General features: G+C 31.8%; 1 protein-coding gene across 1 annotated transcript; it reads left to right on the top strand.

Moving 5' to 3' along the window:
• Positions 1–1,629: 1,629 nt before the first annotated feature.
• Positions 1,630–8,634, top strand: LOC132721684 (serine/threonine-protein kinase N2-like). Its single transcript, XM_060706032.1, is given in 10 exon segments — positions 1,630–1,696; positions 2,320–2,499; positions 3,536–3,636; positions 4,247–4,275; positions 4,413–4,618; positions 5,060–5,167; positions 5,904–5,951; positions 5,953–5,985; positions 8,076–8,135; positions 8,454–8,634. Coding segments are annotated over 10 exon segments (960 nt in total). The 5' UTR covers positions 1,630–1,645; the 3' UTR covers positions 8,598–8,634.
• The last annotated feature ends 3,851 nt before the right edge of the window (positions 8,635–12,485 follow it).

The following is a 12,485-nucleotide window of genomic DNA, read 5'->3' as shown; positions in this document are numbered from 1 at the left end:
TTCTAAAAAGACTGTAAAAATGAATAAGGGGAAAAAATATTTAAGTTTCTATATTCAAGCTATGAGACCTGCTGTTCCAAACCCCATACATTTTTGAACCCGTCACCCTATATAAACAGCTCAATAATCAACATCATTCCGAAACTCTTAACACTTCCAGATCACCTGAAGGCCAGGAAAGAGATGTACAGGTAGTTTATTGACCCTTTAACTGGCTGTTTACTGGTTCAAAAGATTTATAACATTATATATTATGTATATTATATTCAACCAACCAAATATATTACTTGACACATCTTTAACCTGTGAGTATACAGACATCACAGTCTTACAAAGGTTTTGCCGATTTTGGTAATTTGCTACACATTTATATAGATAAAATCATTATTTATATAATAAGGAGGGACTTCAGCTTTTTTGAATGAATATCATATATGGGGAGCTGTAAATTAATGCTGAATTTTTAAAAAAGTATGACTGAGGAAATATTTAAAAGTAATTTGTTTAATTTGATATAAAATGTATTTACAAAAAATCAATATTTAAAAAAAATTTGATCTTTAAAATTTTGACCACTTTTGTTTTTTTTCATTCCATTGACAAAAAATAAAGCAGTATCGAAAAAAAAATAAGGGAAATTTAAATTCTTCTCACACACTGTTTATGAAATTTTAAAATTCTAAAAAAAAGTCTGGGAAAAACTATAAAATACAAAAACCTAGTAACCTTTAGGGAAAAATTTTAACATTTTTACTTGAGTTTGGTTTTTTTTCCCAAAGTTTAAATTTCTGAGAAAAAATCTGGTAAAGAATCTAAATTTTAATTAAAAAACTTTTACATATGGGATGGTAAAAATTATTAACATATTACAGAGATTGTTTGCTTTTATTTGCAGGAACTTAAACGTTTGATTTTCTTGGTGAAGATTTGCCTGTCATATGAAAGATTTAACTCATATCCCAATTTTGGGTTTTGGGGGACTCCCGCCTCACAGTCCCCCTCCCAACTATGCCAGCCCGACCCCCATCCCCCCCCTTTCCTACAAAAAGCCCCGCCCAGTATTACATAACCAAGCAGACCATATCACCAGTTTAAAACCGTGCAACCAAGAATTCGGGTTTTTTTTTTCCAGATTTTTGGAAAAAGACCCATACCCATGGAAGGGGAATTTCAGCGAGTTTTGATAAAAAATTTTGGGAAAAATAATTAAATTTCAGAATACCCTGAATGCTAGGATGGCATCTTCAAACATTTTTCACCATAACATGAAGAACCCTTCTTTCAAAGAGTTTTAAATTTGTTATTCAATATTTCTATTTTGTAACTTTTAATTGGGAATTTTTTCCTGTGGATTGGGAAAATAATACACTATTTTCAGTTGGGAATATGACCGAATATCGGCTATAATATAAGCAAAAAAAAAATCCCTACTAAGTTCTTCTACTTTTGGTGTGTTTTAAAGGAAGTCATTGTTTACAAGTTATTGTTTTTAAAAGGAATTGTTTGTTAACGAGTTATTGTATGAAAAGTTTCATTATGCTTTCACAGTAAAACGCAAATGTCTTTCACATGTTATTTGAGCTCATCAAATTTGGATTCATATTTCAAAGTTATATTTTCCAGTTTTACCGGTCAAGCTGTCAATATGTCAGAGTTTCGACCCATTAGTGTTCTTGGTCGTGGCCATTTTGGAAAGGTAACTTTTCATTTCAATCTGTCAGTATTATATAGAAAGTAAATGGCCCCCTTTTTTTTTTAATCAATTTTCAGAAATGTAGCAATTTAATTGCTATTGTATAATTGTTTTGTCCAATATTACATGTAGTCATTAGCTGATCAAAAATCTTATTAATATGTTATTATATCATGATATAAACTACCAAATGAAAAAAATTGTACATGCTAGAAATAGGAACTAAGTCCAGAAAACAAACTGGTAATAAAAGGTATTTATAAAAAAAAATCAGTATAGTATTTTTATATTTGTTTGAAACCAACGCATTACAACTTTCATGTTTATTTGAAACCAATGCATTACAACTTTTATATTTATTTGAAACCAACGCATTACAACTTTTATATTTATTTGAAACCAACGCATTACAACTTTTATATTTATTTGAAACCAACGCATTACAACTTTTATATTTATTTGAAACCAATGCATTACAACTTTTATATTTATTTGAAACCAACGCGTTACAACTTTTATATTTATTTGAAACCATCGCATTACAAACAACTTTTATATTTATTTGAAACCATCGCATTACAACTTCATTTGTAATGGACACTTTTTTGGGTTTTTTTAACTTTCAGGTCATATTATCTGAGTATAAAAATACAGGGGAATATTTTGCCTTAAAAGCATTAAAGAAAGGGGAGATAATTGCGAGAGATGAAGTGGAAAGTCTTATGTCAGAGAAGAGAATTTTTGAAGTGATTAATGCCATGAGACATCCATACCTCGTGAATTTGTTTGCTTGCTTCCAAACTCAGGTAAAATATAACAGTGTTCTTAACACTGTCATATAACAAAAAAAACATTTCTGTTGATTTTCAGTTAAAGAGATCCCCGGAAGGAGCTGTGGATTCTTTCATGTGAGGAAGGTATCAGTTAAGCTAACAGACAGTGGCGTGGTTCTTACTTCAGCCTTTGAAATAATGCATGGAAGGGCAACCTTGAAGTCGCCATATGACCTATTACTGTGTTGGTTGCAGTGACTAAAACCTAACCAACCAAACAAACAAAATAAAAGCATACTCCAGATTAGTGAAATTTAAAAAAAAAAATCATATTTTGAAGAAAATGTATAAATATCCGCTAGTCCTTGCTGAACTTTTAAATTGTATTACCGTATATAAATGTATTACCAGGTATATTAAAATATGACATATTTTTTTTTTCGTATCACTAAAACAATGCCATTCCTTGATCTTTTGGGGGTATGAGGGAATGCTTGCATATATTCTTAACTAGTTAAAGGAATAAGTGGCTTCCTAGGTTAGGGTATATCTCCTTACATTTTTGTCATTTAAAAAAACAACAACCAACAACTTAAACCTGTCTCTGCTGAGTGGGTAGTCTTTGTTTTCCAGTAGTCTGACTGGTCTTCACACTGTAGACTGACCGCTTTAAAGTTTCATGTTGATACCCCAAAAATGTATAATGGAAAGTTCCTAAAATAGAAGATGAGTAAGTCCATTTAAGAAATTAAATATTATTATATTAAGCAGGTTCAGGAGTAAGTTTTCATGAGGGAAAAAACCAGCACAAATCTGGAGGCATGCTGCTTTAAATACAATAAACATGAAATACATGTAAATTGGAATGTAAAATCAACTCCAGTTTCAATTTAAAAATATATCGTTTTATTTTTAAAAAAACAAAACAACGTTTTGATATTCAAAAGTCTTCATCAGGTATACTTGTTTACAGGAAATGATGGCAAGGACGATGATGTAAAAATGTAATATATAATTTGGCGTACAAATGCAATATGCAATATACATGAACATTTATTGTATATTTCAGGAGCATGTAATATTTGTGATGGAGCTATTTCCCTGTGGGGAGATTTGGATGATGAGCATATACACAATACGATTTACTGAACCCCGACATTTTTTTTCGGGGTTTTGTTCAGGGTTCAATATTTTCAGAATAATTTTTTATATTTTTTTAAAATTTTAAAAAAATAAAATTAATTTTTTTTTTTGAAGAAACAAAAAAAGAAAGTTAAAGGAAAGCCTTTTTTTTAACTGTTTTGTATTTAATTTATGTAAAAGTCCCCAAGTTAACAAAGTTTTGGGGACAAGACTTGGGGGATTTGAACTTTTTTTAGATATTTTGGGGTTATTGTGTTTTGTTCAAAGGAACTGTTGAATTAATGAAAACCCCTGAAAGAACTAAATTTTACATCTTTAATAAAAAAGTTTAATAACAATGCATTACCGGTATGTCAGTATATTTTAAAGGATTTCAGGGGTTTTAGGGTTTAAAAAATTTTTCATGAGTTTTGATCAAGGGCGACCCGAATAACATGTGAAAAATTGAAATTTGCTCTCTCCTTTTGACCAGAATAATAATTTTTGTGAAAGCAAAATGACCTAAAAATGAAGTGTTGAAACATTTTTAAACTCTAATTGGGCTAAAAATTGAAATAGATATTGATTTTCAATTTAATTCTAAATGTCTTTGTTATCTTTTATTTACTGTGTTTTTATAGTGCTCAAGAATTATAAGTTTTATGATATTAGGCTTTTTACACCTCAGTGGAGTTCCTTTACAAATAGAAAGTATTAGTTTAACTCTATAGCAAGTTATAGACTGAAATATCTCCACAAATAGCAATGGTTCATATTTATAATATAAATTTTTTGAATTATCATACACACAACAATGTAATCAGTGAACAATGCATCTGTTTACAGAGATTTAAAGTTGGATAACTTACTGCTAGATTCAGAAGGTTATCTTAAAATTGCTGATTTTTTGTAAAAAAGGAATGGATTTTTTTTTCCCGGGAATTTTTTGCCCCGGAATTTGACAGAACCATATAACTGAGCAGTTTATTGGGGGGTCTGGTTTACTTATTTTGAAATGCTTTTTGGAAGGGTTTTGCATTTTTTTTTCTATCTTTTAATTAAAAAATATTATTATTTTGGAAAAAATTTGTTTTAAACTAAGATTTTTAAAAATTTTTGGGGAATACAATTTATTTTTAAAACCCTTTCCCCAAACAGAAGCTACTTTTAACGTGTAAATGATGTTTGTTCCTAAAAATTGTCAGCTTTACTAATTCAAATATAGAGAGTTGACCATTAAATTAGAGGCACTGGTATCAAGGGTTTTCCTTATTGTTTATGTATTTTATTGTCAGTTAAATTCATTTTCCACCTTACTTCTTTTGATTTGACAATTATATGAAATGATTTAGCTAAAAATAACATTAGTAACCTTTAGAAAAGCTGAAAGTCACTTTAATCTGTTATTTCACTAAGGTGATGATATTTTGAATATTACTCACTGTATACATGTGCTATGATTTATTTCCAGTCACCATTCCCTGGTGATGATGAGGAAGAAGTGTTTGATAGTATAGTAAATGAGGAGGTGAAATATCCACGATTCTTATCCACAGAGGCCATAGCTATAATGAGGAGGGTAAGTCTGTAATTCACTGGTTCTAGCACTGGTGTCACTTGATCTGAAGCTATCCAGCTAGCTTACGAAACGTTGGTGGTTCTACTCAGGTGCCTGTTCGTGCCTGAAATAATGCACGGAAGGACACCTGAGGTCTTCCTTCACCAGTAAAAGCTGGAATGTTGTGATATGACCTATACTGTGTCGATGTGATGTAAAACAACAAACAAACAAAACATGATCTGAAGTTCCAATAGTCATAACAGTAATGCGAAAAATCTTTTAAAAGCTATTACTTCTTGCTCATTAAGAAAAATTCAGGTTTTGCATAGGAAAATATATAATTTTTGGTCTGATTCGTTCATTTTCTTGTTTATTGTTTAAACACCAGATTTCAATATTGTTTGAAAGTACATAATAGTAAGAATAACAGTACTGCATATATCACTCCTTGTTATACTGCATGTGTGTATGTTATGTTTACTTTTCATTTGATAATTATGATTTTATATAGTTTATATACACAGCCTCTGTCGATTTATGAAGAAATCTTACTTTGAAAAAAAAAAAAAATGATACTTGCTTATTATAAATTTGTTATAATATTTATGACAGGTTAAATGGCCGTATATAAATGGTTGTTTGCAATATAACCAGAACTGCTAGGCAAGGGGTAAATTTCCAAACAACCGTTTATATCGAGCCATATAACCTGTAAAAAATACAGATGTATTAATTATGATAATTATTATTCTAGTTGTTACGTCGTAACCCTGATAGAAGATTAGGATCCAGTGAGAGAGATGGCTGAAGATGTTAAGAAACAAGCTTTCTTTAGGGTAACATCATTTTACATATTTACTTGTGACAAAGTAGCAAGATATGTGTAAACACTGTTTATATTATTCATTAGTTTGTACCTATGAAGTCATTAGATAGAGGGTCCTGAAGAAAATAAGCATTTGTTCCAATTTGCTTTAAAGCAAGACAGGATTCCACCTACATGTAAATTAATAGGAATTTTTGTAAAATAAATGTACATTATTTTTTAGTCAGGATTATGGCATGCATAAATAGTTTCATAAATAAATCATACAAACAAATCAGAATAATTCCATTAAATATTGCTTTATTAAAGTGATTTTTAGCTCACCTGTCACAAAGTGACAGGGTGAGCTTTTGTGATCGCTTTTCGTTTGGCGTCCGTCCGTCGTCCGTCCGTCCGTAAACTTTTACTTTAAATGACATCTCCTCATAAACCACTTAGCCAATTTCATCCAAACTTCACAGGAATGTTCCTTTGGTGGTCACCTTTAAAAATTGTTCAAAGAATTTAATTCCATGCAAAACTCTGGTTGCCATGGCAACCGAAAGAAAAAACTTTAAATATCTTCTTTTAAAAAACCATAAGAGCTAGAGCTTAGATATTTGGCATGAAACATCTTCTAGTGGGTGTCTACCAAGTTTGTTCAAATAAAAGCCCTAGGGTCAAAATTGGCCCCGCCCCGGGGGGTCATTGATTTTCCCTATATGCATATAGTAAAAACTTAAAAAATCTTCTTTTAAAGAACCCAAAGAGCTAGAGCTAAGATATTTAGCATGAAACATGTTCTAATGGGTGTCTACCAAGTTTGTTCAAATAAAAGCCCTGGGGTGAAAATTGGCCCCGCCCCGGGGGTCAATGATTTTCCCTATATGCATATAGTTAAAACTTAAAAAATCTTCTTTTAAAGAACTCAAAGAGCTAGAGCTTAGATATTTGGCATGAAACATCTTCTAATGAGTGTCTACCAAGTTTGTTCAAATAAAAGCCCTGGGGTCAAAATTGGCCCGGCCCCGGGGGGTCATTGATTTTCCCTATATGCATATAGTAAAAACTTAAAAAATCTTCTTTTAAAGAACCCAAAGAGCTAGAGCTAAGATATTTAGCATGAAACATGTTCTAATGGGTGTCTACCAAGTTTGTTCAAATAAAAGCCCTGGGGTGAAAATTGGCCCCGCCCCGGGGGTCATTGATTTTCCCTATATGCATATAGTAAAAACTTAAAAATCTTCTTTTAAAGAACTCAAAGAGCTAGAGCTTAGATATTTGGCATAAAACATCTTCAGTGTGTGTCTACTAAGTTTGTTCAAATAAAAGCCCTGGGGTCAAAATTGGCCCCGCCCCGGGGGTCATTGATTTTTCCTATATGCATATAGTAAAAACTTAAAAAATCTTCTTTTAAAGAACCCAAAGAGCTAGAGCTAAGATATTTAGCATGAAACATGTTCTAATGGGTGTCTACCACGTTTGTTCAAATAAAAGCCGTGGGGTGAAAATTGGCCCCGCCCCGGGGGGTCATTGATTTTCCCTATATGCATATAGTAAAAACTTAAAAAATCTTCTTTTAAAGAACTCAAAGAGCTATGGCTAAGATATTGAGCATCAAACATGTTGTAATAGGTGTCTACCAAGTTTGTTCAGATACAAGCCCAGGGGTCAAAATTGGCCCCGCCCCGGGGGTCATTGATTTTCTTTATATGTGTTTAGCAAAAACTTTAAATCTTCTTTGAAAAAACCCAAATAGCTAGAGTTTAGATATTAAGCATGAAACATCTTCTAGTAAGTGTCTACAAAGTTTGTTCAAATAAAAGCCCTGGCGTCAAAACTGGCCCGGCCCCAGGGGTGTCATTGTTTTTAACTATATGTGTATAGTAAAAACTTAAAAAAAAATCTTTTAAAAAGCCCAATGAACTAGAGCTTAAATGTTTAGCATGAAACATCTTCTTATGGGTGTCTACCGAGTTTGTGCAAATAAAAGCCCTTACGTTAAATTGGCTCTGCAACGTTGGGGGGGGGGGGGCTATATACAGGTGAGCGACCTCAGGGCCATCATGGCCCTCTTGTTATTAATTACAATTAGATTTATATGCACTTCTTTTATTACAGAATCTCGATTGGAATCAGTTGTTAATGAGGAAAGTAAAGCCACCATTTGTTCCCACTGTAGTAAGTATTTTCTAAAATTATATTTCACAATTAATTGTCGTTTACTTCAAACCACTTGCCCATCACCGCTGTGGGTTCGAATCCCGACAGGGATTTTGGATTTTTGTGGAGAAGCTACCCAACAAGCTCACTGAACATCGGTGGTTCTACTCAGGTGCCCGTTCGTGCTTGAAATAATGCACAGAAGGGTGCCTGAGGTCTTCCTTTTACTAGCTTGTACATGAAAGTTGTGTCTGCCACTTTTATGTGAGAAACTAGAGCTTTAAGTAGAGTACCATTTTCACAGCTTCATAGTATTGTTATCTTGTATATTTTCAGGGTCATTCAGAGGATGTCAGTAACTTTGATGATGAGTTTACTCAGGAAAAAGCTATATTAACACCAGCTAAAGATAGACGAAGTTTGAATCTGGAAGATCAAGAACTGTTCCGTGACTTTAATTACATTGCGGACTGGTGCTAGCCCATGGAATAAAATTTTGTTTTTGAGATATCAAAAAGTTGTTCGCGAGCAAGTTCCACAATTTTCCCTAGTTTTATACCAGTGTTGCGAAGATCGTTCTAGTTGTGTTTGTTGAATCAAGCGTAAAGAAATTGTATTCAAGACATGTGCTGATATAATGTGTTGTAGGTGGAATATACAACTTCTAAAGGAAATTTAATAAGTTTAGTGCCAAGTCATAATGTATATGGTACAGAAGTTTCTATTTACGCAGGGTTTGATTTTGTTTCAATAAATTTTAAGAAAATTTATATCGTAAGAAAATAACCACTTCCGTAAATTTCAAGGACGGCTAAAATAACTTTACATCTTAAAAAAACCGCTGTGTAATACCCCAGTTGAATTTTTCTTCCAATGTATCTTGGGCTTACTATGATTGGTTGGAAATTTTGAGACATCTAAATATACAATAAGCTGTTCAATGGAAAGTGTAAATGAAATCTTAAATGTGCCAATATTAATTGTACTTTCTTGGCATATACTGTTAATTAGTGTGGGCTGGAGAGGGTGAGAGACACTGACTTGCCAAAAGTGCTAAAACTGAAGTACATTTTGTGTCTTTTTTGCTTTTTTGGGGAGCATAAAAATGCCAACAAAAAGAAAATAAAAGAAGTGGGGGAAAAAAACGATAATGAGATTTTTCAGATATGATGGATTATGTTCATGTGATGGCTGTGCTTTATTGATTGGCTACTGTTTTTAAGTGTCTTATCTATGCAACATCTGTGAATGCAGTGAAGGTGACCTGAAACATGTTTATGGCAATAATTTCTGTCTTTGTTTTTCTGATGTATATTAATGCTAGAGCTTTCTAGACTAGAATGGGTGAAGTGATGTAAAAAAATTAACTGCGGACAATTTTTGCCTAATTCGTCTTCCTGTGATGATGGAGTGTCAACCATAATTGAGATCAACTTCTGAGAAGATTGGTGAAATAACAAATTATGATTATTAACCAGTAAAGTCGGGGGGGGGGGGGGCATGTTTGTTTATAACTTTAAATGGATTGGTCTACAATGGGCATATTTTCCTTATATATATTAAGAAGAACAAAAGAAATCTATCATATAGATATTCTTATAAAATATTTCTAGAAAAAAATATGTCAATACTGTTTCAGAATGAAAATGTATATGATGACAAATAATATTCTGTTATGAAATAATTTACTAGTATTATCCGCTATGTATAGATATGTTATAAGGTATCCAAAAATATGTTCTTTCCAATAACATCCCAAATATATTTATATTCTTTTCAAGGTTTACATATCAAACCGCCTCCGTGGTCGAGAGGTTAGAGTCGATGACTTCTAATCCAGTTACCTCTGGGTGGGTTCGATCCCCGGGAGATGCTTTGGTAGTTTAGCGCGGAGGAAGGTAGTCTTGTACTGGTGTAACTCTCCAGGAACGATGGTTAGGAAAACTACCCGCCTATATGACTGAAATACTGTTGGAATAAGGCGTAAAATGAAACAAACAAACAAACAAATTTAATATCAATCGACAATTAAATGTAGTGTTACAGACCTGATTATTGACCAGTTCAGTTTAAGAAAAAAATTGCAAAAAATTTTGATGTTAACAGAACACTTGAGAAATGCAGTGTATTTTTTAATGTCAAGTTTGTTATGCTTACTGACTATAAGTCTTAAGTGTAGATTTAAGCTAGGCCATAAGAATGATTATAAGGGGTATTTTTGGTCGGATTCTCAATTAGGATCTTCCTAAGTTCATCAAAACTTTCATTAATAAAATCCTTCATATATTTATATCATGTGATGTTATGTTTATTAAATATCATAGTCCTGACATTTTGAACAGATTTGTTTTTGAAAAAAAACAACTTAGTTACACATGTGCAGGACTGTTAAGGTATATGAAACAATTATAAAAATTGTGAAAGAAAACATTTTTTTATGCTTGTTTAAAGTAATCAAAAAAAGATTATTTTTTGGGGTAAATATTTTCTCCACAAATTTATGTAAAACTTTAAGGAAAAGACTATTGCTAGCAATTTTTTAAATGTAATCACCATCGGTGAAAAGATTCTTTTCAAATACTGAAATTTCCAACATTTGACCCTGGTCAAATGTACTCGTATAACTTGTTTAAATAGCATGTGGGACCATGGTCAATTGGACTCAAGATATCATGGTCAAATCAAATGTGTTTCAGGGTAGAAGAGAGTATTGTTCAAACAGAAGAACTATTGGTATAAATTATGCCAATTTTTATCATACATTTTAGTACTCTGTATGTTAATGAAGGGATTTTTGTGCCACTTTATAAAAGTGCTTGTAGTTTCCATTTTAGATAAATTTTCATATTTTTCTACATCTGCTATGTCATATATTTATATTCGTTCTATAAACCATTTGTTAATTTTTATGTTACACAATCAGCATTTCATTTTTCCATGTTATTTTTGTATAAATTGTCAAAGTTTGTTTTTCTACATGGGCAAAACTCGTTATGTATATTGAGTAAGTGTTCTAAAAGTAAAGAGAATTATAATTAGGTTGTTACTATGGCGTTACCGTGGGCATTAATATTGCGAGGCAATAAACCTATTGCCTACGTATTGACAAAGAAAAAATATTTCACTTTGTAATTGTTAACATTTAGCCTACTGACCGCAACTAAATATTTCCAAGATCAGCTTGTATATCCGTGCCGTCTGATCATGGTCTGCACTGTTCACTATTTAATGAATAGTTATTTTGAAATTTTCCCTTAAAGTGATGAATATTTTTGTCCAGATTAAAAAATAGATATGTTGATTTAAGATATCAAGCGTTGTTAGGGTAACAAATTTGAATTTTTAATGTAAAAAGAAAAGATGATAAAAATTTGAAATTAAATAAAAGATAATACATGTAATATTAAGTTTCTATTGGTTTTCAATGGTGTTTCAAATGATGTCACTGAGTTTGTAACCCTTAAACCCTGTTACAACTTGTGGCGATACTGACAGAAGTAAGGGTTACGGTAATGTACCTTGGTTCAAACCCTTAAACCCTGTTACAACTTGTGGCGATACTGACAGAACTGAGCCACATGTGTAAAGCCAATTACGGTAATCATTTACTTTTATACAGGAAAGATCTGAGGAGTCAAGTATTAACACTGACACAATATCAAGATTCAAAGATTCAAACCAATGCTATTCACTACCTCTTGTAATTATGATAATATTGATATTGTAATGTCAGTCTTAAGCTCTTTCTGAAGTAATACAAGCATAAGTGTCCAGTTGTATGGGCTTATTTTTCCTTCTGACTCCTGCCTTCTGACTCCTATCAATAAAAAAAATTATTTTTTTAGATACTTAAAAATTAAAGAAGCATAAATGAAGTGTCAGAAGGAGAAAAGAAATTATTAACATTAAAATAAACACTGGCAAAACGTCTGATCAAGAAGAAGTATAATTCTTGAAATAATAATCTTTAAAAAAAATAATGAATTTTTCCTTTGCCTATGGTACAATGTCTGGGTGTATTAAAACATTTTTTGTAACTTTTCAACATTGAATGAAATATTGTTTAAATTTTTTAGTTTTTATAGTATTGAAGTTTTCCTGGAATCTGCACAATAAAATCTGAGGGTGTAATAGAAATGTACATGTTTTGTATACTCAATGAATTCAGAGCACCAGCTATGATAATGTTATGGTTAAAACTTTAGTTATTTACAATGAAGACTTTCGGCTGGTTCTATGGCCTAAGCACTCGACTTTGTTCGTTATTTTATGTTTGTTATGTAATGTGAAAAAAAAAATTGATATTAAAACCATTCGATTGTTACTTTGTTAAGAATGGTAACATTGAACCTTTTTTTGTACTTGTTA

Source organism: Ruditapes philippinarum, unplaced genomic scaffold (assembly GCF_026571515.1).
Source record: "Ruditapes philippinarum isolate M1 unplaced genomic scaffold, ASM2657151v2 ctg837_1_1_1_1, whole genome shotgun sequence".
In the NCBI taxonomy this organism is placed as follows: Eukaryota; Metazoa; Mollusca; class Bivalvia; order Venerida; family Veneridae; genus Ruditapes; species Ruditapes philippinarum.
This window is presented reverse-complemented; position numbering and strand designations above follow the sequence as displayed.